General features: G+C 43.5%; 1 protein-coding gene across 3 annotated transcripts in view; it reads left to right on the top strand.

Moving 5' to 3' along the window:
- Window positions 1-1,865: 1,865 nt before the first annotated feature.
- TRPM7 (transient receptor potential cation channel subfamily M member 7) overlaps window positions 1,866-25,236 on the top strand; it is a 109,735-nt gene continuing 86,364 nt past the window's right edge. For all 3 annotated transcript variants that reach the window (XR_005585331.1, XR_005585330.1, XM_039490761.1), the window contains exon 1: window positions 1,866-2,262. Coding sequence is in view for 1 of the 3 variants with exons in the window: in XM_039490761.1 (XP_039346695.1) it covers window positions 2,260-2,262 (3 nt within the window). In the remaining 2 variants the exon portion in view is untranslated. The remainder of the gene's footprint in view (window positions 2,263-25,236) is intronic.

Below are 25,236 nucleotides of genomic sequence, written 5' to 3'. Positions count from 1 at the left end.
TGAAAATCTATAATAAAATTCTGCTATATTTTAAAATAATGGCATAGATTCCAAAGTGTGCTAGTTTTATTTTTTGTCTATAAGACAAGGTTCCTGCCCTGAGGAGTTTACAACATAAATGGGACTGGGCTTATTACTGACAAAAGCGATCAGTTCCAACTATACATTTTTCTGCAAATTTTGTCCAACACACGTGACATACACTTTAACATGGTGTTAATGACTAATTCTCTCCCTTATCCAAGCATATGGATGTAACCTGCAGGGAAAGCTTCAGTGATTACTAGATTTTTTAAAACATAATTTAAATAAGTTGAATACCATAGCTCATTTTTGAAATACATCAACTGTACTGTGTTTTATGAACTTCTGGGTGCATATTAGTGACCGGTTTTTATGGAGGCACCTGTATCAACATTGAGAAACACAGCAGTTAGAGCATGATTCTTTGATGTACTGACCACTTCCTTGAGGTGCTAAACACCCTCATTTCCCAGCAACTTCAATAGAGTTGAGAACAGCTACTTTCTGCATGCCACTGATGCCTCAAGGGATCAGCCCTAAAACTTCTCACCCATTCCCCAAAGCCTGTACTGTTTTTGCATGAAAAATCTTAAACATTTTAAGAGATAGGCATTGTAGGCCCCCAGCAGGAACGGAGTTAAGCGACTTGCCTTTGAATAATATGGTTCCAGTTAAACTGGTTTCTAACAAACTTTGAAAGGGGCCTACTGTTGCCATGTTGAAGAACTGGCAAATCCCTGTGCTAGCTTTAAAAGCTTCTTTTTAGTTTTAAAATGCTTCTTTGAGACCCAGCTATGCTGTATTGGGTAAGTTAAGTTGCTAAGGCTGATGCAAGACATTTCCTCACTCCAGCAGTTGAGAGCTAGTTCTTGCTCCTGGGGAAACATGGGATCTGACATCTGATCTTTCCAGGAGCAGAGTAAGATACAAGCCTGCTGGACTGTCCCTGTAGGCTTTTTTCCCCCAATGAGAGAGCTCACTACAGCTGGCTTTAGGCACCTGCACTAACAAGGGGCACTTCTGAGTGTTTCAGGCCAAGCAATGTCAATTCTGTGGGATGGAACAGCTGATCTGTTAAATATCTCTTATTCTGTTAAGTATCAGAGGGGTAGCTGTGTTAGTCTGGATCTGTTAAAGCAGCAAAAAAAACTGTGGCACCTTATAGACTAACAGACGTTTTGGAGCATGAGCTTTCGTGGGTGAATACCCACTTTGTCGGATGAAAGCTCATGCTCCAAAACATCTGTTAGTCTATAAGGTGCTACAGGATTCTTATTCTGTTATTCCTCATCCCATACACAGCAGCAAATAACTGTGCACGACACACTCAGATCAACATGCCACAATCAGATGCTGGGATCTGTCCTCTCTGCTGGAAAACCCCTCTTGGTAGTGACGACAAGAGGTGGGCTACGATCCTCCACTTTATACCAATTCGCTGTGACCCAAGGGCCACCGCAGCCCTTGACTTGGGCAGAGGCGGCTGCCTGGGGACATCTCCAGCTGTCTCCGCGGCGCGCACAGAATAACCTTTTCCGTCTTGGAGCCGGGGCGCGTCTTTCAAATGACCCCCAGTCTAGTCCCAAAGCCCGCGGTGCCCAGCGGAAATTAGCGACGTTGGCTGCGAGCGCCAGGGGAGTGAGTCACGCGGCAGGGCAGCCTCCCAGCGGCGCAGATTTGCTGCGGCAGCGTTTCCCTCATGGTGGGTCTTTGTCCCTCCGGTGACCCTGGCCCGAGCCGACCTTAGCCCTGCGGCCCGGGCAGGGGGCGCAGTGCGGAGAGGAAGGGGCGAGCGGAGGGGCCGGGCAGGGGCGTAGGGGGCCGCGAAGAGACCCGGGGGGACCAGCAGCAGCTCTGGCGCAGAGAGGGAGGGAAGCCGGCGTCTCCCCCCCCGTGCGTCTCCCTCCGCCCCGGGGGCGGTGCGCGCTGACGCGGCGGCGCTGCTGCCCTCGGCCTAGGGGAGTCGCACAATTATGAGAAGGAGCCGCCGGGCCAAGACCGCCACCGCCGCCAGCGTTGGGTCCCGGAGCAGAGCCGAGCTCGAGCCGCCCCGCTCTCCTCGTCGTCCCTGGAGCGCTGTCCTCTCCCGGCCCCTCCCTGCCCAGCGCCCCGCAGCCGCCGAGCTCAGCCCCGATAGATGGAGACAGGCCCCGCCACCGCCGAAGCACGAGCAGGAGCAGCCCGGCCCGAGGAGAGCCACAGCCGGCGCCGAGACCCAGCCCGACCCTGAGGAGAATGGTGAGGGGCGGGGGGCTGGGCTTGTCCCGACTCGGCCCCGGGAACCGCGGTGGGCCCGCCGGCTTGGGGCGAACCGGTCCCCGCCGGCTTGGGGCGAACCGGTCCTAGCCGGCTGCTCCGAGCCCGGCAGGGCCGCTCCCGCCCGCCCCCTTGGCGGAGCGGGGCACGGGGCTAGCCCATGGCGCGCCCCCCCCCTGCTCCCGGGGCTGTTCAGCATGGGGGGAGGGGTAGTGACGCCTCACAACGCGCTGTCAGATGCGCGCTAGTGACACGGGGGGGGCGGGGAGCGGGCTCAGGTGTTTCCGCCGTGATGCGCCCGGCTGTCAGCTCGCCCTGCGGGGCGCACAGCTCTCCGAGAGGGGCCTGCACCTTCCCTGGAGCTGATGGTGTCTCCCTTAACCCTGCGCCCTTCTGGGCTGCCCTGCGCCCTCCACCAGAGCGAGTTTGGTGTCAGAATAACCCTCGGCTGGTTTTCAGTATTTGTGTTGTCTCGTTAGCCTCTCTCGGGACTAAGTAATCCAGGTGGCGTCATACTTTAGATAGGCAAGAGCTTGCCATTGCACAGTATTTTTCGGCATTTATCGTATGTAGGCTTGGAAGGCTTTGATTCTTACCAGTAAGCGTCAATTTCACCATTCCCCCCCCCCCCCACAGTGAAAAACATTTTCATCAATAGTAATCGAAAGAAAAATGCTGCTTGAGATCATCTTAGAGTTTGATTTGTATATTTTAACATGGGATGTTGACAGTTCGTGTTTGTAAAGGTTCTAAAGCTTTAACTTCTTAAATCTTAACATCTACTGTCAGTAAATAATTATTTTCTGCCCCCCCGTTTGTTGCAACTGTGAAAACTTAAATAGCTATAAATTGAAAAAAATGCTTAAAACCCATCCATAATTTTGCAAATTTGAAACTTTTAATAAAAAATCTTAAACATAAACATTGATAATGTCTGGTAATTATAAAAAATGATTTCTGCCAAGCCTAATCACGTGTTCCTCTTGATATAAGCCAACATTGTATTATTGCTGCATACCGTACTAAGAATATGAATCTTGGGTCTATCAGTTCAACCCCCTTTCTCTTTTGCTTAAACTGCTTATTTTGGATCTTGTTTGTATTCAAGAATATTACTTCATTGTGACACACGATCTTTAATAATGTACCCCTTTAATCATTTGCCTAGTTAATCAGAATTATTTTGTACACAGCTATATCTTTCTGAGACTTAACCATTCTTCCATTTTAATTTTTCCTCCCTATTTAATTCTTACATGTCATAACTTTATGTAAATAATAAAAAATACAGGGCTCTATATTAGGACCTGCACTCTAGTAAGATATTGCTACTCACAGCTTTCTGGAAAGACTACACAATTTTAATTTTAACCTTTTGTTTGTAATTACTAATCGGTTAATTGCATAGCTGATACTTAGAGTTGATACAGTAATCCATCATGTGGAACTATTTCAAAAGCATTCCGAAAATCCAAATAGAGTATTAAATCTGTTGTTTACCACTATCTAGACCAATGTTTTTAATTTAAAAAAATGTTTTATGACATGACTTATTGTGTGAAACCATGTTGATTCTCACCTAGTATATTGTACATTTCTATACACAAATGTTATGCCTCTCTTCCTAGTACTTAGAAATTCTAGGGCAGATGCTGAAAATTAGACTTTCTCCTTTTTAAATATTGGGACCTAGATTTGATGAGTTGAGAGATTGCATGACAAAGTTTCATCCTGTATTTGTTATTCCTGTTATATACTGTGACTGTACTGCAAATTGATCCTTAACTGTCACAGGTTTCTGGGTTGAATTAGCATTAGCAGACTTATTTATTTTGTGGCAGTGTAGTAGCTACATTATAGTATCTTGTACCTTCTGCTTTCGTTGGAGTTTGTCAAATCTTTCATTATATTCAGAAAAAATCATTTTACAAGTTAATTTGCACAGAATGTTTTATTAAAAAAATTATTTTGCGCTAAATTAAAGATGTTCTTAAACAGCCAAATCCTTTATAGAATATTTTAAATTTCTCAAGCGTTAATACTAGAAAAACTTAGTATGTATTTAGGCCCTGATCATGAAAACACTTAAATTAGTGAGTAAGTTATAAATCAATATGTTTACTTTATGACTACAGTTATTCAAGTGCTTAAATGTTTTCAGTTAAATTTGTTTCAGTTTGGGACACTTTCTAATCTGTTGTGGGGGGGGGAAAGCTATTTTGTTGTATTAGCAGGCTTCGGGTTGGATGTTCATCTGCTCCTTTTATCTTCTGCTGTTCTTGTTTTCATAATTCTCATTAAACTGGAAACGTCTGAAGGCATTTTAAAATGTGACTTCTCATTCAGCAGGGAGATATGACAAAGTAGTGTAAGTGAAAATGTTTATTTTAAAATCTGACCATGTAATTCTCCTCCCTCTATGGATCTCTCCACTGGCTCTGTCTAGTCCAGCGGTCCCGAACGCGGTGCCAGCGGGCGCATCTAAATGCGCCCGCATCCTGGCCAGCAGTTGAGCATCCGCCGAAAGAGGATAAGAGGCATCGCTGCCAAAATGCCGCTGAAATTCGGCAGCATTTCGGCAGATGCTCGACCGCCGCCATGGTCCTTTGTCTGGCGCCCACCAGACGAAAAGGTTGGGGACCGCTGGTCTAGTCTATCACATTTCAGTTTAAGCTTCTTGTCCTGGTCTTTGAGGCTCTGCATAATTCCCTCTGTCTGCTTATCCAACTTTGTTTCTTATCATGTTGGCCCTGACTTCTCTGCTCCACTAATGATAACAAACCTGGATGCCCCATTCATCTGCTTCTCCCACAATCATCTCTACTGTTTTTTCTATGCCTTCCCTTCCTTAAACTGATGCAGTAGGCCCAAATCCGCATCCCTCTTCTCCTTCAGTGTCCTTCTTAAACCCACCTATATTGTAATGCTAACACAATGTGGCTTCTTGTGCCCCTCTAGTAGAGAGACTAGACACATAGATATAAAGAGAGAGGTGTTGAATCTTGTTATTTTCGTAGGCTACAGCTACACTAGAGAGCTTACAGCTGCACTGTTGTAAGCTCTCTAATGTAGCTGCTCTAAGCTGCTGGGAGGGAGCTTTTCTGTTGGCTTAGCTACTCCAGCCCCTCTGAGTGGCGGTAGCTGTCAATGTAAATTACGTCGCTGTGGGGGTAGTTTATTCACACCTCTAAGTGACATACATTATGCTGACATAAGCTGCAGTGTAGACATAGCCTCAGTTAACAGACCTGGTCCTTTGGCTTGAGGAGTAGAGGTTTGTTTTTGGGTTACATCTAGCCTGTGGGTATTGAACCTGGGAGCTAACCGTATAAGGAGTTCATACGTACCCTTTTGTTGAGTAATTATGTACTCTTTTTGCTGTGTTTACTTTCTCTCCTTCCCCACTCTACTGTTTTGTTTTCCCTTCATTGTGTTGTCACTTTAGATTGTAAACTTTTTGTGGCAAAGACAGAGGATGCATAGTTTATTTACTGAGCACAAAGAAATAACACGGAATAATCCAATTCCACATTATTTAAAACGAATGTCCCACACCTATTTGTTTCACAGGGTAAGATTATTAATGGTTGTTTTATTTTAATAAAAACAAAAAACCATCAGCTTGATGACCATATTTGTTTGAAAACATTGTACCTCTGTTGCAAATTGCACCTGTGGCTTGCTAAGAAGTGTGGTTTTTAAAAAAAAACAAACCCTCTGTATATTCAGTTTGTTTACAATTTATAGGCAATTTGTGACAGCACTTTATATACAGTAGAACCTCAGAGTTACTTACACCTCGGGAATGGTGGTTGTTTGTAACTGAACAAAACATTATGATTGTTCTTTCAAAAGTTTACACCTGAACATTGACTTAATATAGCTTTGAAACTTTATTATGCAGAGAAAAATGCTGCTTTCCCTTTATTTTTTTAGTACTTACATTTAACACAGTACTGTACTGTTTTTTGTCTCTGCTGCCTTATTGCGTATTTCTGGTTCCAGATGAGGTGTGTGGTCGACTTGTCAGTTTGAAACTCTGTTGCTCATAACTCTGAGGTTCTACTGTAGTTAGTTTTGTTTCTTTCTCCCTGATGGAAAGACAGACAGAGAGATTATATATATATATATATATATATATATATATATATATAGAGAGAGAGAGAGAGAGAGAGAGAGAGAGAGATAAAAAAAATCAGTGGGAAGGAAGAACACTTAGACTCTGACTGTGTCCCTTTAAGCAATGTTTGAATATAGTTTAGATTGTGACTACAAGATGCTGATACTAAATTTGAAAATTCAGTATTTAACAGAGAGGTTTGGTATTTGTGAATTCTGCTTTAAAATTTGAAAGCGGACGGCAAGGAAATGATCCTTTAGTATATTTTACCCAAAAAAGGACATATTTTACTGATGGATTTCTTTATTTTGAAATCTCTTCTTTGCTTCAGTGGTGTCTACTTTTATTATAGTATTTGCATGCTGTATTGATCTGGTGAAACATTAACTTTTTTTGGGTGGGGGCAAGTCTGAAGTAGAGTTAGTAATGCAAGTTGGCAGTAAAATAGTGCATGTTGTCCAGAATAACTTATTGTCTTTGAGATAATGTATCAAATTTCCAGTTTAAATAATTCTCTTTTAAGGGAGAGTTGAGCAGTGGAGTGGATATCTGCTTAAAATTACAAGAAAAGGTGTAGCTAATGCTACTTAGGAAAGCTATCCTATTTTCTGGTCGACAGCAAGAAAACTAAACAAGACGCAATGCCGGAATATGTTTTTGCCAATCTTGCAGTGACCAGTGTTTGAAATAATTAAAAAAAAAAACTTTCACTGTACACTATCTTTTTTTTTTTTTTTTGTGGGGGGGCTTTGATTCGGCTTTTATATTTGTACCTCTCATGTATTAAAATAATTTGAAACATTATTGAATATTTAGTGTATTTAGAATAACGTGAATATTAAGTAATTTTGCAACTCTTTGCTTAGTAACATATTTCAGGATGGCACACATTTAAGTGGTTTGGGTATCTAGGTAAATGCTGAAGTATGTTAAAAATACTTATTTGCCTTAGGACTGCTGGTTCAAATCTAGGCAGCCAACTTTTGAGTAGATAAATTGAATATCAGGCAGCAAACTACATCTGTGCGTCTTGTTCCTTTACCACTGTAGACTTTTTCTCTGGCTTGGATGCCTGCAACCTTGCCTCCCCACAAGTCCATTCAAAATGTAACTGCTAAAATAATCTTCTTGGCTTGTTGCTGTGATGATCCTCCTCCCAAGTCCTTTCATTGGCTACCCTCCTCCACTGTACCAAACATAAACTTCTCCTTTCTATCCAGCCTGTTGTGTTATGGCAAGGTTGACTCATAGTTTTGCTCTGCTAAAGATGCCAGCCTTGACCACCTATTTTTCTGACAAGCACTTATGCACTTAGTCTTAGCGTGCGCCTCATGAGCAGGGAAAATCTCCCAGTCAAAATCCAAGAACCTGCCACCCTAATCTGCTTCAGCTCCCTTCTAAAATTCAGCTCTAATACATACAGAAATTCAAATGAGGTAGCAACTGGGCAGATGGAAAGTTGTGATCACTGCTGCTGAATGGCTGAGAATTATGCACATCCTGTTGTATTTTTTACCTTGTCTCCATTGCGCCCCAGCTCAGCCCACTTGTTTGTCTCTTAGGGCTTGTCTACCCTAGCCCTCTAAATTGGAGATTTAGTGGGTCTGGTGAAGACGAGAGAAGTCATTAGACGAATCCTCTTCTGTCAACTTCAGTACTCTACCTCCCTGAGAGGTAGAAGCTAAGTTGGCAGGAGAGCATCTCCCATCTACATAGCATGGTGTAGACACTGCGCTAGGTCAATGTAAGCTACATCGCTCACCCCCCCGCCCCCTCCCGAGTGACACATTATTTTGATTTATAATTAGTTTGTGAAGTAAAAAGTTCTATATCAGGGGTTCTCAATCTTCATTGCACTGCGACCCCTTTCTGACAACAAAAATTAATACACAACCCCAGGAGGGGGGACCAAAGCCTGACCCCCGCTGTCTTTGGGGGGGGAGGGGTAAAGCCAGAGCCCCACCACTCTGGAAAGGGGATGAGGGGCAAAGCTGAAGTCCAAGGGTTTCGGCCCCAGGCAGAGGGCCTGTAACCTGAGCTCTGCCACCCAGGGCTGAAGCCCTTGAGCAGTGGGGCTCAGGCTTCAGCCCTGGGCTGTAACAAGTCTAAGCCAGCAAGTCTAAGTCCAAGTCCCGACCCACAGTTTGAGAACCACTGTTCTATATAAATTAACAACGGTTTGGGTCTTTGTGTACACTAGCCTTGCATTTATTTATTTGGAAGAGTGAATTTAGGTGTAAACTGACAAGAAACTGATTATTTCCTGCTTATCAGTATCTGTTCTTAATTCCTCCATCCCCCAAATACAAACTGTTTTAAATAATGTTAAGGTAATAAATTGAAAAATCAAGGAATTTCTAAATATGACTCATGATTTTTGACTAACATCACTATGCAAAAATGTACACCATAGGCATGGGTCTTACTGGTTTGTCACAGGAGCTTGGCATTATTATGTAGCTTTTATTTTAATCCCCTACCCCAGTCTCTCGCATGAGGCTATAAAACGTGCATTATATACCAGATGGACCAGAATAGATGTTACTCTCTTGACTAAATCTGTAATTGTGGTTGGAGAATCATACTTTATAGCTCAGATAAAACAAAGGGTTCACTTGGATTAGTTCCAGCATCCTGTGCACTTTAATTAGGTCACGTGCTACCATGATAATACTTTATGGAAATATAGGTACAGTGTACATTCAAGGTGATTTTGCTATGGTTTATTCTCTCCCATCTTTTTAATGTTTAAACTGAATGTTTTTAAAACAGGTGTACAAAAAGGCCTCTACAATCTTAAAATAGCAGAACTGATTCTGTTGCCTACTCATTAGGAAAAAGCGGGTACTGGGTTTGGATATCAACAGAAATATACACACAAAATCGCTAGTTGATTTACTTTCTGGTTAACTTTGAAAAATACAGATGTTTATGAAGGTGCTGACATACTTCTAGTAGTGTGAATAGCACCTTTGTAGAACTAGTAGCATGCCTTCTTTGTTTAGGGGTTTGAATTCACTGCATGATCAGAGGGGTTTACACAGTTTTAAAGTGTGTGTTTGTAGATCTATTTCTATAGATCTACAGGAAATCTTAACTTACTCAGGGTCTTGGCATCCATGCTGAGCAGCCAGGTTCCATTATAAAATCCTATTTTATCCCCAAGACTGGTATGGCCTGTAAACTGCCAGTTTTACTCTGACAATGTTTCTGCAAAGTTTGACTTGTTTCAAGTCACTTAAAAAAAATCCCTAATTTGAAAATGACTGACCTTTGTTTTAAAAAAGCTTACTACCCTTTCAAACTTTTTGCATACTCAAATGTTGTCAACTTGCACACTGTATATATGTGAAAAAAATAGGTTGTAGTTGTGGATAGTTTTGAGTCCAGTCCTGCTTCCATTGACTTAAATATGAGGTTTTCTTGTTTTATTTGATGTTGATTTCAGTAGGAAAAGGATTGGGCACAGTTTGTGAGCATGGTGCCCTCTGCTGATTGGCAACAGCATGAAAAAAGTATGGGTGCCAACATGGCTGATAGGAGGTCTGTTAACTGTCTCAAGTAATGGAGGCCTATATTTATTGGAACTAGTGGTCCAGGGTTCCAGTTCCAGCTCTGAAAACTAGAATGCTTTCTTAAAATTTTGAGAATACTCTATTTACATTAATAATAATAATAATAATGTACTGAGATTAAAACACTTTTTAAAATATTTTTTTAATTATATTTGTCTACCTCTGTCTTCCCAGTGAAATCGCATTAAACTGTGACCTTTTATTCTAGGTAGCATTTTCTGGTTTTTGCTGTTTTTATATACAAAAATATTAAAATTATTTAAGACACTGATACTATGTCAAAACTAGACAAGGTTTTCTGTGAATGAAACCAGTGGAGGAAAAAGTATGTGTGTGTGTGTGCGCGCGTGCGCATGTAACTTTTCTTATGTGAGTAAGTTTTCTCAGGGTGTAGGACCTAACATACATAAACTGCTGTAGTAGCAGTAACAGTTGCCTCTTGCATGTTACTGAAACTGTGTCAAATTATGAATTAGGTCTGGAAAAATTATACATTACTTGCGTGTTAATTTTATTTAGGGAATAATATCATTGAAATATGTACCAATATAATTTCAAAAGTTTTCCCTTAAAGACTAGATCATTTATAAGTCCTAAATCAGTGGTTCTCAAACTTTTGTACTGGTGACTCCTTTCACATAGCAAGCCTCTGAATGTGACCCCCACCCCTATAAATTAAAAACACTTTTTAATATATTTAACACCATTATAAATGCTAGAGGCAAAGCAGGATTTGGGGTGGAGGCTGATAGCTTGCGACCCCCCCCCCATATAATAACCTTGTGACCCCCTATGGGGTCCTGACCCCCAGTCTGAGAACCACTGTCCTAAATAAAGGACAAACTGATACCACTTGCTGCAATTTTAAAGTAGCCTGCCTTCTTTCTCTTTCGTTCTCTCTTTCTTTTCTAAGGGTAACATAACATCACATTCTTGCGATTTGTGACACAAGCAGGAATTTATTCATGTAAATTTCTTTTCAATTATAGCTATAGGTAGGATAACTGCGGTAATGCCTTTCTCCATGAACACTGCACAGTCATGGTTTAATATGGTAAATATGCACTTTTTCACAGTAGAAAAGATATGTTCACCTAACTCAGTCAAAATGGCAAGTGTGATAGCTTGAATTTTATATCATGCAGTAGTTCTTCTTACCTTTCCCTGCCCAAAAGGTTGGTTGTTTCCTCGGCTTCTAGATTTTCTTCAGTCACTCCTGTAATACTTCTATCTTGTTTGGTATTAATGCCAAAATACATCTAGAGGTGATGGAGGAACTTGCTGCTGCTCTCATTGTATAGTCTGCTTGTATGTGCTTGATGAATTTTTAAGATTTCTTGTATGCTTGACAGCTGAAATCCAAGATCTGCTTTTTTCTTCCTTTAAAAACAAATCATTGTGCAAATACTACAAGGAGAGAATCACTTCTTGTCAAATCTGCACTTCTTGAAAAACACAGGAATTTAAAACTGGAATTCTTGCCCTTATAAACAATAATCTCTGTAGCTGTCCTAATAGGAAACTTGTCCTTAGCTAGCTCTTGCTGTCTACAAAACGTCCAGACTTTGGACAAAAATATTTACACAACCTTTATAGATACAGCTATCATATATAAAATATGAATACTTTATCCTTATTGACACTTTATCCTTAGTGTATAAAATTGGGTTTTGAACTGGAATTTGGCCAAACAGCTGCTCTGTTCAGCATTGGGAGCATTACTCTAATGTGGAGAGGATCTCCTGTTGCACAGATGCTCCTACTCCTCCCAAATGCTTCAGGCTTGGAGGGTGTGGCTAGAGGAAAGTGGGCATTGCAGAAGTACATTGCATTAAACCCCAGTGCAGTTTTCAACTCTGTTAGGTCACCAGAGCAGCCCTTATTGTGCCAGAAGCAGTTTCACTCTATCTAGCATAGCTAGTGCCTCCCTCACATAGAAAAGACATGATGAACTCTTTACCCTCTTATTCCCCTCTGATGTTCTATAATTAGCTTGTTTGGCTGGTCTACCTTTGTTGTTCTCGCTTCTCTTCCATTCCTCCTTAATATGCATGGTGCCACCCTGTTTAATTTTTGACCTGACTATATTACATCTAATGGTGCCAGATGACCTGAATAGATCTCATGACTAAAAATTGTAGTGTGAATGGGACTAACTGTATTCCTGTATCCAACTCTGCGTGGGGGTGGGAGGGGAGTGGCAGCAGGGTGTATGTGTGTGGGGAGCTTTGATCCAAACTCTGTTCTGTTGACATACATCTCTCTAGAAAAATGTAGCTCTGGTAACTTTACAGTTCCTCTAAGTTTAAAAACCATACTCTATGTATATATTATGAAATGTCCAGGATGAATCTGTCAGTTTTTAAGTAAACATTCATAAAGTTTTTCAGTTGTAGATATCAAAACAGTCTGTTTTGTTCTGTGGAAGTCTTGTTTTTATATTTGTTCATTAAATCTCATTTGCTGCTGCCTTAGGAAACACACAGGTAAGTGAACATATACATAATACTCCATTGCATGCCTTTCTGAGAAGAGGATGGTAATAACATTAGTAATTTTAAAAGTGTGAAAGGGCTGTTGTTCTTATGACTATTCTTCTATGTCCTTTTCTTTAACAGATTGTCTAACTAATAAAGGCAGTAAGCTGATATTTTATGTCACGTGAACTTCTTTTGAACAAGTACATAATGTGATATAATCAATGGGCCTATTAAATACATACACCTCTACCCCGATATAATGCGACCTGATATAACATGAATTTGGATATAATGCGGTAAAGCAGTGCTCTGGGGAGGCAGGGCTGTGCACTCCGGTGGATCAAAGCAAGTTCGATATAACGCGGTTTCACCTATAAGGCGGTAAGATTTTTTTGGCTCCCGAGGGCAGCGTTATATCGAGGTAGAGGTGTAGTGTGCAAGTTTGAAAACTACTTGGAAGAAGTACTTTTATGATACGGAGTTTTGTAAGATTTTTTTTTTTTCTCCCTTACTTGGTTACTCTCACTTTCTCCAATATTACTCCTGGGAGGATTCTGCATGACTGCGCACCTGTAGAAAATGCCCCCCCTGCAGAATTCCTGTGCTTCCCTGCAGAAAACAGCAGGGAAGCAAAGGGAAGCTGTGCGGGGGGCAGGGCCTGCTCCAGGCACAAGCATCCCAAGCAGGTGCTTGGGGCAGCAATCTGCAAGGGGCAGCAGTCCGTGTGTTTTGTGCCCTCAAGCAGCGTGCCCAATTGCCACCGTGGACGGCGAGGGCAGTCCGTGTGCCGTTAGGGCGGCTCACGTGTTCCCGTGGTGGCAGCAATTCGGCGGCAGGTTCTATGTTCAGCTGTCCGCGGCGGCACAGCTTCTGTCTTCTCCTGCTGCCAAATTGCCGCCACCGCGGAAACGCGCGTGCCGCCCTAACGGCACACGGACTGCCCCCGCCATCAGGGGCAGCAATTTGGCACGCTTCTTGGGGCGGCGAAAACAGTAGAGCCGGCCCTGGCTGGGGGATGACTATGGGTGCAGTTTGGAGGGAGACAACCCTCCCCCCCACAAAACACAGGTGAGAGGGCACACAGGGTTACGTGCCACTGCCCCTCCCCCCCCCCCCCCATTTCTGCAAGTGCAGAGCTGCCCAGCTGAAGGAGCCTGCCTCTTGGCTCCACTGACTGCAGCTGAATGCCGCCTCCTTGGTCCCAGTGCTTGGTCCACAGTGCTCTCCTTCTGTGTGCTGGGAGCCTTCCTGTTTTCTGTGCAACAATGAGTGCCTAGGGTGAGGCTGAGTAAGGGTGGGAAGGAAATGAGGGAAGTGGGGATGAGAGGGTGGGGAAAAAGAAGAGAGTGGAATAGGGCAGGGGGAGGGAATGTGGGAGTGAGGGGAGGAGGATAGGAGATTCGCGCGGGAAAGGGGGAGCCCAGCATGCAGCATCCCATCGGCAGCAGCTGGGGCTCCCCAATTAACCAGGCCCGTCAAACTCTCACTCTGACGAGCCCCCCCTCTGACGAGCCCCCCCACAGCCCCACTCCATTGATCCCCAACCAGCTGTACCTGGACCCCCACCCCATCAAGCCCCAGCACCTGAACCTCCCCACTGAGCCCCTGCACACCCAGACCCCTCCTGCTCAGCCCCAACCACCTTCACCTGGATCCCCTACAGAGTCCCACTGCCCCTGCACCTGGAGCCCCCCAGCGAGCCCCTGTGCATACAGCTCTCCTACTGAGCCATCCATACCCAGGTTTCCCCACACAGAAATCTCTCACCCCACACCTAGATTCCCCCCACACTAAGCCCCTCCTCACTTGGATCCTGCTGGGCTGAGCCTTCCCACCCATACCTAGTGCACCTGGCGCAGAGGGGATGGGCCTCAGGGTGTTTCTGGGCAGGCCCAGCCCTTCCACTGTCAAGGTCAGGTCCAGCCTCACTGCCGAATCCCTGTACCAGGGAGGTGGGGGCTTCATGGTGATCTTCCACTTCAATGCAGTCAGTGGCCTGTGCTCCCCACTGCAATGCTGGAGCCACACTGACAAATAAAATTAGCAGAATTTTGCAGAATTTTAAAATACTGTGCACATAATTTTTTGGCGCAGAATTCCCTCAGGAGTAAATATTGAAGCCAGGTTTAGGGAGGGATGGAGAGGAATGTATTAAAATTAACTACTTAATTTTCAGCCCTTGAAAACTTTACCTGACACCTGTTAGCAAGTAGACTAATCATTAAGTCAAAGTTATGGTACTTATACCATGTTGAAACTTTGGGCATGTCTGCATTACAAATTTAAGTTGACTTAAGTTACTTTGACATACTGCCACTGCTGTAATTAAATTGCCGGTGCATATCCATGCTACGTTCCTTATGTCTGCAGACTACATCCACATTAGCAACTCTTGCATCGACACAGAGAGCAGTGCACCATGGGTAGCTATTCCACTGTGCAAGGGGCCATCGTCTGCTGTGGTGTTCTGGGAAGGGTTTGCAATGCCTCATGGTGGTAGGCTCAGTGTCCCATGATACATGGCTGCCTGATTCTGCAGTATTGTGTTTTATGAGCTGAGACTTTGATGCTGGTGTCTGCCCTGCTGCGTGCCATGGACTGAAACAATTCAAGATTGCTGCTGGCATTCCTGGAACAGCTGCACATGGTGGACCGTCTGCTCTGGGCTTGAGAAACAAGGACTGAGTGGTGGGATTGCATCATTATGCAGGTATGGGATGACAAGCAGTGGCTGCAGAACTTTTGGACGTGCAAAGCCGCTTTCCTGGAACTGTGTGTGGCGCTCACCCCAGCTCTCTAGCTCAGGAACACTGAAACGAGAGCTCCATTAACAGTGGAGAAGTGAGTGGCGATCTCTGTTTGGAAGTTGGCAATGCCAGACTGCTACCGATCAGTCACAAATCAGTTTGGAGTGGGGAAATCCACCATGGGGGTTGCAGTGATACAAGTGAGCAGGACCATTAATTGCTTCCTGCTACCAAGGACTGTGACTCTGGGCCATGTGTGTAAAATAATGAATGGAGTGGAGCTATAGATGGCATGCCTGTTCCCATTTTGGCCCCAGACCACCTTGTGATGGAGTATATTAACAGAATGGGCTACTTTTCTATGGCATTGCAAGCGCTAGTGGATCACTGGGGTTGTTTCACCGACATCAATGCAGGCTGGTCAGAGAAAGTGCATGCCGCACGCATCTTTAGTATCGCAGGCCTGTACGGAAAGCTTCAAGCAAGGACTTTCTTTCCAGACCAGAGGATTACCATTGTGGATGTGGAAATGTCAATGGTGGTCCTGGGAGACCCAGCCTTCCCTTGTTCCTGTGGTTCCTGAAGCCTTACACCTGCCACCTTGACAGCAGCAAGGAGTGCTTCAACAACAGGCTCAGCAGGTGCAGAATGACTGTTGAATGTGCCCTTGGCTGCTTAAAGGGGCTCTGGCACTGTCTTCTCAGCAGGTTAGACCTCAGTGAGAAAAATATCCTCATGGTTATAGCTGCCTGCTGTGCCCTTCATATATATGAATCAAAGAGGGAGAAGTTTCTCCAGGGGTGGAGGTGGAGTGGCTGTCTGCTGCTTTTGAGCAGCCAGATACCTGGGCTTTAAGAGGGGCTCAACGGGGAGCTATTTGGATCAGGGAGCTTTGAAAGGAGCATTTTAACAATGGACCCTAGTAATGTATGTTGTTATGTGTTTAGCCAGGGTTTTGGGTTTTGGTTTCTTTTGCAATATGTAGTAGTATGAACCTTGTAATGGTTTCCTTGTAATGGTTTCTTTGAACGTTTGCAGTAGTCACCATATGTTGGAGCATAATAAAGATTCATTCACTTTCCATAAGTTCATTTTTATTCCACACCCATGCAAACTTATTTATGTATTAATAACATATTTTCCCTGTCTGTATGAAGTTTATCTTTATAGGGGAAGGAACAGGAAATTCACATGCACATTTGCCAATGAGACTCTTAGAGCTGGGTGTATGTCCAGCGGTCATTGTGCGAATTGTCCCATGAGGTGGAGAGCCTGGGGTACTGCTCAGCCCCCTGAGGAAATAAGGAATGTGGGGCGAGGGGGACTGTGGGAAGGTGCAGGAAGGCAGTTCTGTATTGGCTGCAGGGGGAGGTGGGCATGGATATGTTCACCCTTGGGTTCAATGAGGGACTACATGTCTGTTTGCTCCCTGGGCAGCGTTATCATCTGTTCCTGCCCATTTCCTATCCTGACTATCCCTCTGCAATTTCTCACTGATGCCTCCCTCCATGCTCTTTGCTTACAATCTGAAGCACCAGATGACAGCAGCACCTCCTTGAACATGTCTGCCTTACTTCTCCAGTTTCTTTTCCTTGTCCGAGTCAGGTACTCCACTGCTGTGTGGGAGACTATCAAGGGCACACCTGCAGCTGCTAAAGAAACAAAAGACAGAGGTATTTTTGTCAGTGCACTTACACTCTTGATCCAAATAAGTAACAAGCGCATCTTTCTCACTTTTCCTTGGCACTCCCATAGTGCAGTGGTAGCCCCTGGGCTGGGGAGGGGGTGAGTAGGGACAAAAGTGGGGGTAGCCATGGGGTATCAGTACCAGCACATAGGCCAGCTGCTGTACTTTTGTATGCTGCCAGGGCAGACAGTTGTCCAATACAGGCATAACTAGGGGCACCCCCAGAAATTTTTTCCATGGCACGCACCCCTGGGTGGTGGAGATGGGACGCCTGGGGTGTGTGTGTGTTGAGACCTGCCCACACGGGTAGGTGGAAGAGAGGACCAAGGGAGTATGGGTTGGATCCTGACCCCTGAGTTGGTTGCAAAGCAAGCCTGCTCCACACTCAGCTGTAGCTCCAGCCCCACATGGCTGTCTGGGGTCCGCTCCCTTCTCTGGGCATTGCAAACTGGCACAAGGGTCACAGCACCACTCAGGTTTGGCCCAGCCACTCCTCCATCATGATATGAAGGTGCTGACTGGGCCAGTTTTGAGTAAGTGGTGCTGCAACCCCATCCACCAGATTGCAATGCCACTCTCATAAATTTGGCCTGGCTGGCTCCCGCATTAGCGGGCCTTGTCAAATCTGAACGTTACTGCAACCCTGGCAATTACAACACATGGAGCCGGGAGCCAACCCTAGCCAGCCCCACCGCAGGATCTGCTGCTTCGGGTACCACTGGGAATGGCAGGCAAGATCTGTGGTAATCTGGGGTCCCTGAGTCAGAGTTTGTTCCAGGAGGTGTCAAGTTATTTTGTCTTTTTATTGCTATCTGTTTAGCAAGATGATAGTTTTATTTCTATGCAACTGACAAAGAAACAGAGTTGAGAGAGAAGTTATAAGTTCTTCAGAACTGCCTGAGCTCTTCACTTGTTTTTCTGTCTTCAGGAAGTGGATAGTCAGTTGGGATATTGGTTTTTAGTTAAACATGACTTCCATAAATATATATATATATATTTAATACGCAAGAATCTCCTTCCTGTGCTGGTCTGTCTTTATTTATGAGATATTTTAACTCTCCTGCCAGCCTAAGTTATTTTTTGTCCATTGGACGACCTCAGTCTTTTAGCTGATCATGGCTCATTTGGTGAGTCAGGTGATGTCTCATTTCAGGAGAGTTACCTTTGAAAAGAGTTTTGTTTTCTCTGAGTGTGAAACTGGATATTCAGCTTGGGGATTTACAGTTCCATAGCAGCCAGAAATAAAGGAGTGGATAAAAGTAGCACCAACAGGGATTCTCTTATTTTACTATAAATTAGTGCTAGTTGCTCCTAGATTTATATCAGCAGTCAGGAATTAATTCACCTACACTTTGCATTCTACCTGAATGTCAGTGCTATGAGGGGATTATGCATTACTTGAGGGGATTATGCATCACTTCCTATCACAGTACTTGACAGACTGCACAGTCAAAGTAGGGGTGTGCCTAGCAGCTATAGTCTTGGCTTGAGGATCAAATGAATGGCATTGAGCTACATGCAGTATGGCATGTGTTATATGAGCTACATGCAGTACGGCATGTGTTATATGGGTTTTATTGCTAGGGCTGTAAATTTACTTTTAAGGTAATGTCTGTTTTTAAGAGGAGAAGAGGACAATACAGTGCGTAAGACTTTCAAAATTATTTCTGAATGGGAAAGTTAATTTTAAAAGCAGATTTCAAACAGCTAATTGCAAGTCATGATAGCCATACAAATGCTTGTTTAGATAATCTTGTACCTAATCTCAATTATCCTTATGAGAAATCCAATAAAGAAGAAGAAGAAAAATTGCCAGGGGTTTGTCCCCTTTAGAAACAGATGGTGGGATTTCAAAAGCACTTTAGTGAGTTAGGTGCCCACCTCCAGTTGCAAGCCAAATATTCATTGGCATATCTGTCATGGCCTATAATCAGCTGTTTTAGATGTGCTTTTAACGTTAAATCCTTTAGAATGTGCAGAGGTTTAGAAAATACACTTGAAAGAAAATAAGTGTAGTGTGCCATCTGAAACCGGAAATTAGGACCATGGGGATCTCTGGTAGTGCACTGTAAGCAGAGAACTATTTAGCAGTTGCTGATATCAACTCTACTGTGAGAAATGTAGAACTTGGGTCATAGCAGATAAGTGGAGGAACTGAATCTAACTTGCAGTAACTTAGACATGAGCATCAGAGGATGAATATTAGGTATTTTACATTTATAGCTTCAGAAGTATTCAAATAGTGCTCTTGTGATAGGCATGCCAAACATTAATGACTTAATGATAACACGTTTCTATTTCCATTCCCTTGTTGACAGTTGTTAATCTGCTCAAGTCAGCAGACACCAAATTCCTCACTGTGGAGATAGAGAAGGCTTTTGTGACATTTAAAAAAAAGAAAAGGGGAAAAAAAAAGGAAAGGAAATAAATCTGCAAATGGAACCCGCTGAGTCTAACTAAAGTTGGACTAAGTTAACTCCTACAACTTGCTCTTCTATTACTAGTGTTTCGACAGACCATGTCCATTATTAATTAGCACTGTAGACGTGAATGACATTCTACAAAACAAAAATGGAGTCCCTGTGGTAAAAAGTTTATACATTAAAACCTCAGTTCTACAAAGATTTAAGCATGTCCATACCTTTACGCACTGTGAGTGGCAATGTGTAAAGTTAAGGACATGCTTAAATCTTTGCTGGATTGGGGCCAAAATTAAGACCAGGACAAAAGTAGACTGCAAGAACAGAGCACTGGGGTTAAGAGAAGATGAGGATGGAAATAGAAGATAATAGCAGTTGGGGTGAGGATGTAGGAAGTGTAGTGCCCATGTCATGAAGGTTACATAATTTTGGGGTTTTAGTTGAAACTTATGACTGAAAGCCTCATTGAACAGGTGGGTTTTGAAAAAGGACTTACGAGTGTAGAAGCAAGGCAGACACAAGCAGGAAGGCTACTCAGGGAGTGATACAGTAAATGAAAGAGGGCACAGAGGAGGCAGTAGGAAATGAATATGAAGGGTATAGTCAAACAGATTGGGTTGAGCAAAAAGTACGGGAGTGTAGAGTTGAGAGGTAAGGATTATGGCTAAATAGATGGTAAAGTGTGACTACTGTTTATCAGGCAAAATTTACTTGTTTCATTGTTACATCATCCTCCCCTTTAATCTGTTTAATCAATTTTGTCACAAATGAAGATTGTGAGCTCTTTGGGGCAAGGAATGTGTGTTACTTTGTGTCTTTACAGTGCTTAGCACAATGGGTCTTGATCCCTGATCCTGGGCCTCTAGATATTACTATAATAATAAAGAGTAAGACATGGAGAGCCTAGAAGTCATAAATGAGAGGATTGAATTTGATCCAGGAGCCCTTATAAAATTTGCAAAAGAATTATTGTAAAGTCTGAATTTTTTTAACTTAATACTTTCTATTGGTAATCTGGAGATAAGAAATTGAGTGGTCAAAAACTTAATTTTTCCTTTTTTGCTTCCCCACCACTCCACTTTTATTATTGATGATCAAGGGTCTTGTGTGGCCTACGCTACCAAGTTAGGTCAAGGTAAGCCGCCTTGCATTGACTTAGTTGAGCACGTGTCTACACTTACATTTGTCACCCGCCAACATACCGTGACCCGTTACGCCACTTCCCCGAGCTGCGTAACAAAGGCTTTGGCTACACTTGCATTTCAAAGCGCTGCCGTGGCAGCGCTTTGAAGCGCTAAGTGTAGTCAAAGCGCCAGCGCTGGGAGAAAACTCTCCCAGCGCTGTCCGTACTCCACCTCCCTGTGGGGAATAACGGACAGCGCTGGGAGCGCGGCTCCCAGCGCTGGGGCTTTGACTACACTGGCGCTTTGTAGTGCTGCAATTTGCAGCGCTGCAGAGGGTGTGTTTTCACACCCTGCTGCAGCGCTGCAAATTTGTAAGTGTAGCCAAGCCCTTAGGTTGACCCTAGCAGTACTCCAACAGCTGTTCCACAATGCCCAACACTGACTGCTCTGGTCACAATTGTGAACTCCTCTGCTCAGAGGTCACAGAGGCCACCTAGCAGTTCTCCATTGTTGTGTGCCCAGGTGACCATGCTGATTACATGCTCCAGATGCTCTCCAGCTTGGAGTAGACAGGAGACATTGGATCTCCTGGACCTGTGGGGAAAAGAGGTTGTGCAAGCACAGCTACAGACCAGCCATAGAAATGTGGATATCTATGAGTAGATTGCATAGGGGATGCAAGAGAAGGAATATGACAGGGAAACAACAGCAGTGCCGTGTGAAAGTGAAGCAACTGCATCAGGCACTTCAGAAGGCCAGGGAGGCCAACAGTTGATCCAGTGCTGAGGCACAGGCTTGCTGCTTTTATAAAGAGCTCCATTTTGTGGAAAGCCCAGTACTACCCTTCAGACCACTGTGGATACCTCCAAGGAGCTTGAGTCACAGGCCCCTGGCATGAAGAGCAAGGATGAGGAGAAGGTGGAGGAGAATGGGGAAACGTGACCTGGGGGGCAGCACGGGGGATCCTCTAATGCCACAATCTAGGACCTGTTTGAGATTCTGCCATAGTCCAGTACATTCTGGTATTTGAGCATGGGTGAACCCAATGCAAGGGAAGAAACCTTGGGTAAGTGTGTAATTGTATTTCCCATTACACTGATGTATTGATGGCACCCCCAAGTTAACAGGACACAGCTATTGACCTTTCATTTCATTGTTTGCTTTTTGTTCCTGTGTAGAGTTAGGCAAAGGGGGAGGGCATGTGGAGCAGTTTGTTTACATATACAGGAATGTCTCTTGAATCCTCCTGAGAGAGCTCTATGAAACTTTCATGGAGGTACTCTGCAATCTCTCCTGAAAGTTTCTAGGGATGGCAGCCTTATTTCTTCCTCCATGGCTGGATGCTTTCCCATGCCAGTCATTGATACCCTGTGCTCTGCAATGGTGTCTGCAGAAGTTAGCAGCATATGGTTCCAGGCAGCTTCAGGATGCCAGCAGCAGCTGGGCTCTTTACCTTTGTTACCTTCATAAGTGAGAGATGGGCTAAAATCCCACTGTCTGCAGAAAATGGTGCAATGCCATTGCCCTATACTCATAGTTCATGCAACTGAACAGTTCCTTCCTCATTTTTCTCATCCCTGGCAGGCCATATTCACTAGTCCTGTGAGTGACACCATGCACGTGCACTCTGAAGCAGAAATGTCAATAAGCATGTCTTGTTTAAAATGTAGGGGAGCAAGGGAAGGGAGTTGTGAATCTTAACTGTAACTTTCTGTTGTGATTATACTGACAATGGTATCTCTGTGTGTTTTATCTGCTGCTGTTGCAGCCTTGCGAGGTTCAACACGCTAGGAATACCTGAGCCATCATTACTACTTCACAACATATGCTGCAGAGTGCTTAGCAGTTCAGAAAGCACCCCCTTACTTGTTACTGTACAGTGTGACTCAGCTCATAGGATCAGGGACAAACAGTGTACTAATCATAAATATACAGCAAGCACCACAAAATTAATAGGTGCAGTGACAGTGTTATATTCATAATGTGCATCAAGCACCACACAATTCCTAACAGGTCCCAAAACAGTAGGTCCAGGTCGAGCACAGTACATCACAATGCATTACTGTGGCTCACTGTTTAAGTGGTCTTTTGAAGCCTCCCTGAACTGTATAACTCCACGTTGAGCTCTTCTTATAGCATTTGTGTCTGGCTGTTGAAACTCAGCAGATAGCTGATCCACCTCTGCCCTCTGCTCTGGCGGCAACTTTTCCCCCTTTGCTTTACAGATGATATGTGGGACACAGCAGGCAGCTATAACCATTGGATCTCAGAGGAGGAAAAAAAGCATCTCAATCTTGTGAATAAACGATGACAGCATCCCTTCAGTCTACCAAAAGCACATTCAGTTGTTATTCTGCACCTGCTGAACCAGTAGTTGAATCTTTTCTTGGTGCTGTCGAGGTGGCCAGTGTACAATTTCATGAGCCAGGGGAGCAAGGGTTAGGCTAGGTCACTTTTAACAATTTTAATATTGCCGATGGTAATCCGCTGGTTGGGAAAGAGAGTCCCTGCTTGTAGCTTTCTGAACAGTCCTTTGTTCTTAAAGATGCAAATGTCCATGCACCTTCCCAGCCAAAATTGATGTTGGTGAAGTGTTCCAGGTGATCCTCCAACACTTGCATAACCATAGAAAATAACTTTTTCTGTTAATGTACTCTGTGGCAAAGCAGTCTGGTGTCAAAATAGGGATATGTCTGGCATCTATTGCTGCACTGCAATTAAGGAAACCCATTATGGCAAATCAATCTGTTCTGTCCTGCACATTGCTGAGAGTCCCAGTCCCATGTAGCAGGAGATTAACAGCCCTGAATGCTCGCATAATGATAGCCTCCACAGTGGATTTTCCAACTCCAAAATGACTTCCTACTGACTGGTAACAATCCAGCGTTGCAACTTTCCACAGTTCAATTGCCACTCGCTTCTCCACTGTTGGTGCAGCTCTAATGTTGGTGTCCCTATGCTGGAGGATTGGGGTGAGCTGAGCACACAGATCTAGGAATATGGTCTTTCACGTCTGAAAGTTTTTGCAGCCACCTTCTTGTCATCCCAAGCTTGCATTATGATGCAATCCCACCAGTCAGGGTTCATTTCTGGGACCCAGAAGCAGCACTCCAACATCTGCAGCCGCTCCATGAACACTGCCAACAACCTTGAATTGGTTCCGGCAATGTCCCACAGCAATTTGCTCTCCAAGAAATTGTCATGTTCCATGCTGATTTGTTTCTTCATACAACTCTGCAAATACTGAAGGAATGTGCATCCTGTGCCTGCAGTGTTTGTGATGAGAGTGCAGACCTGAGCAGGCTCCATAATTCTGACAGAAATGAAGGACAGTAAAGAAAGCTGTGTGGGTTTGTGGGATTTCTAAAAAAAGTTGTGAAAATTATGGGATATAGATTACATTAGGGAATGGAGAGAATTGCATGATGGGAATTTGACCCTTTGCTACTTATCATTCCTGCATGACTTGTTTCTGTCGTACCATTCATTGCCAAAAATTCCCAAAATACAGTGTGTTGGATGGTGGTGGTTGCACTCTGGGATACCTGCACCATGCATTGACACATTCACTGCCGTGTGTATGCACAGTGTCGAAGCAAGGAGCAAAGTATGCATGCGCGCAAGTGATATACCAACTGCAGCAGCTTTATGCCGATTGTAACTTGTGTCGGCAAAAATTCATAGTGTAGACATGCCCTCTGAAATAAAAGGTAAAAACATAGCAAACAAAACTCAGTTTTAGGGAAGTCATTAGCCTTAGAGAAGCAATTCTGTAGCTGCTATCATTTAACTTGCTGAGAAATCTTAAAGGGCTCTTCATTTTTAATGAAGCTGTTAGTTACTATACTTAAGTTTTTGATCATTTAACCTTGACATTTTGGACTTTTTAAAAACAAAACAAAACAAAAACCCCCCAAATTAATGGCCATTTTGGAATTTTGCTCATCCAACACTTGTCCTTCTGGAATCATCGAACAACTTACTTTGTGTGACCCCAGAAAGTCTTCACTCATAGTGTGAGCTCAATTATGAAAGCGATCTATAAACATCTTTTAAAACTTTAGTTCCCTACAACTATTTAACGGGTCGCATACTCATTAAGATTAATATTGGGAGCATGACTCTTCTCACTATGGTGGAGCCATTGCAATGCCATAGTTAAGGTTGCATTCTGTTTTTAACTTCAAGTGGAAGTTCAGTCTCATAAATGAAAAATGCAGTGGATCTACCCCAGATCTGCACACAGTCTAAGTTAAACTTTTAATTTTGAGGAATATAAAAATAATAGCTGGGATAGTTTTAATTCTAGTCCAATTAAAAATTGGATCAAAAATTCACTGAGTCTGATTTTTCCCCCCCCTTCAATCTTAAACTACAAACTGTAAAACTTGTAAATAAAATTAATCACGTCATGTGTCACAACTAAGGCTGTCAAGCGATTAAAAAATTAATCGTGATTAATTGCGCTGTTAAACAATAATTGAATACCATTTATTTAAATATTTTGGATATTTTCTACATTTTCAAATATATTGATTTCTATTACAACACAGAATATAAAGTGAGCACTGTACACTTTGTATTTTTTTATTTACAAATATTTGCACTGTAAAAAAAATACTATTTTTCAATTCACCTAATAGAAGTACTGTAGTGCAATCTCTTTATCAGCAAAGTTGAACTTACAAATGTAGAATTATGTACAAAAAAACTCCTGCATTCAAATGTAAAACCTCAGGGCTTACAAGTCCAATCAGTCCTACTTGTTGTTCAGCCAATCGCTCATACAAACAAGTTTGTTTA

This window comes from Mauremys reevesii, linkage group 10, assembly GCF_016161935.1.
Source record: "Mauremys reevesii isolate NIE-2019 linkage group 10, ASM1616193v1, whole genome shotgun sequence".
NCBI lineage: Eukaryota > Metazoa > Chordata > Testudines > Geoemydidae > Mauremys > Mauremys reevesii.
This window is presented reverse-complemented; position numbering and strand designations above follow the sequence as displayed.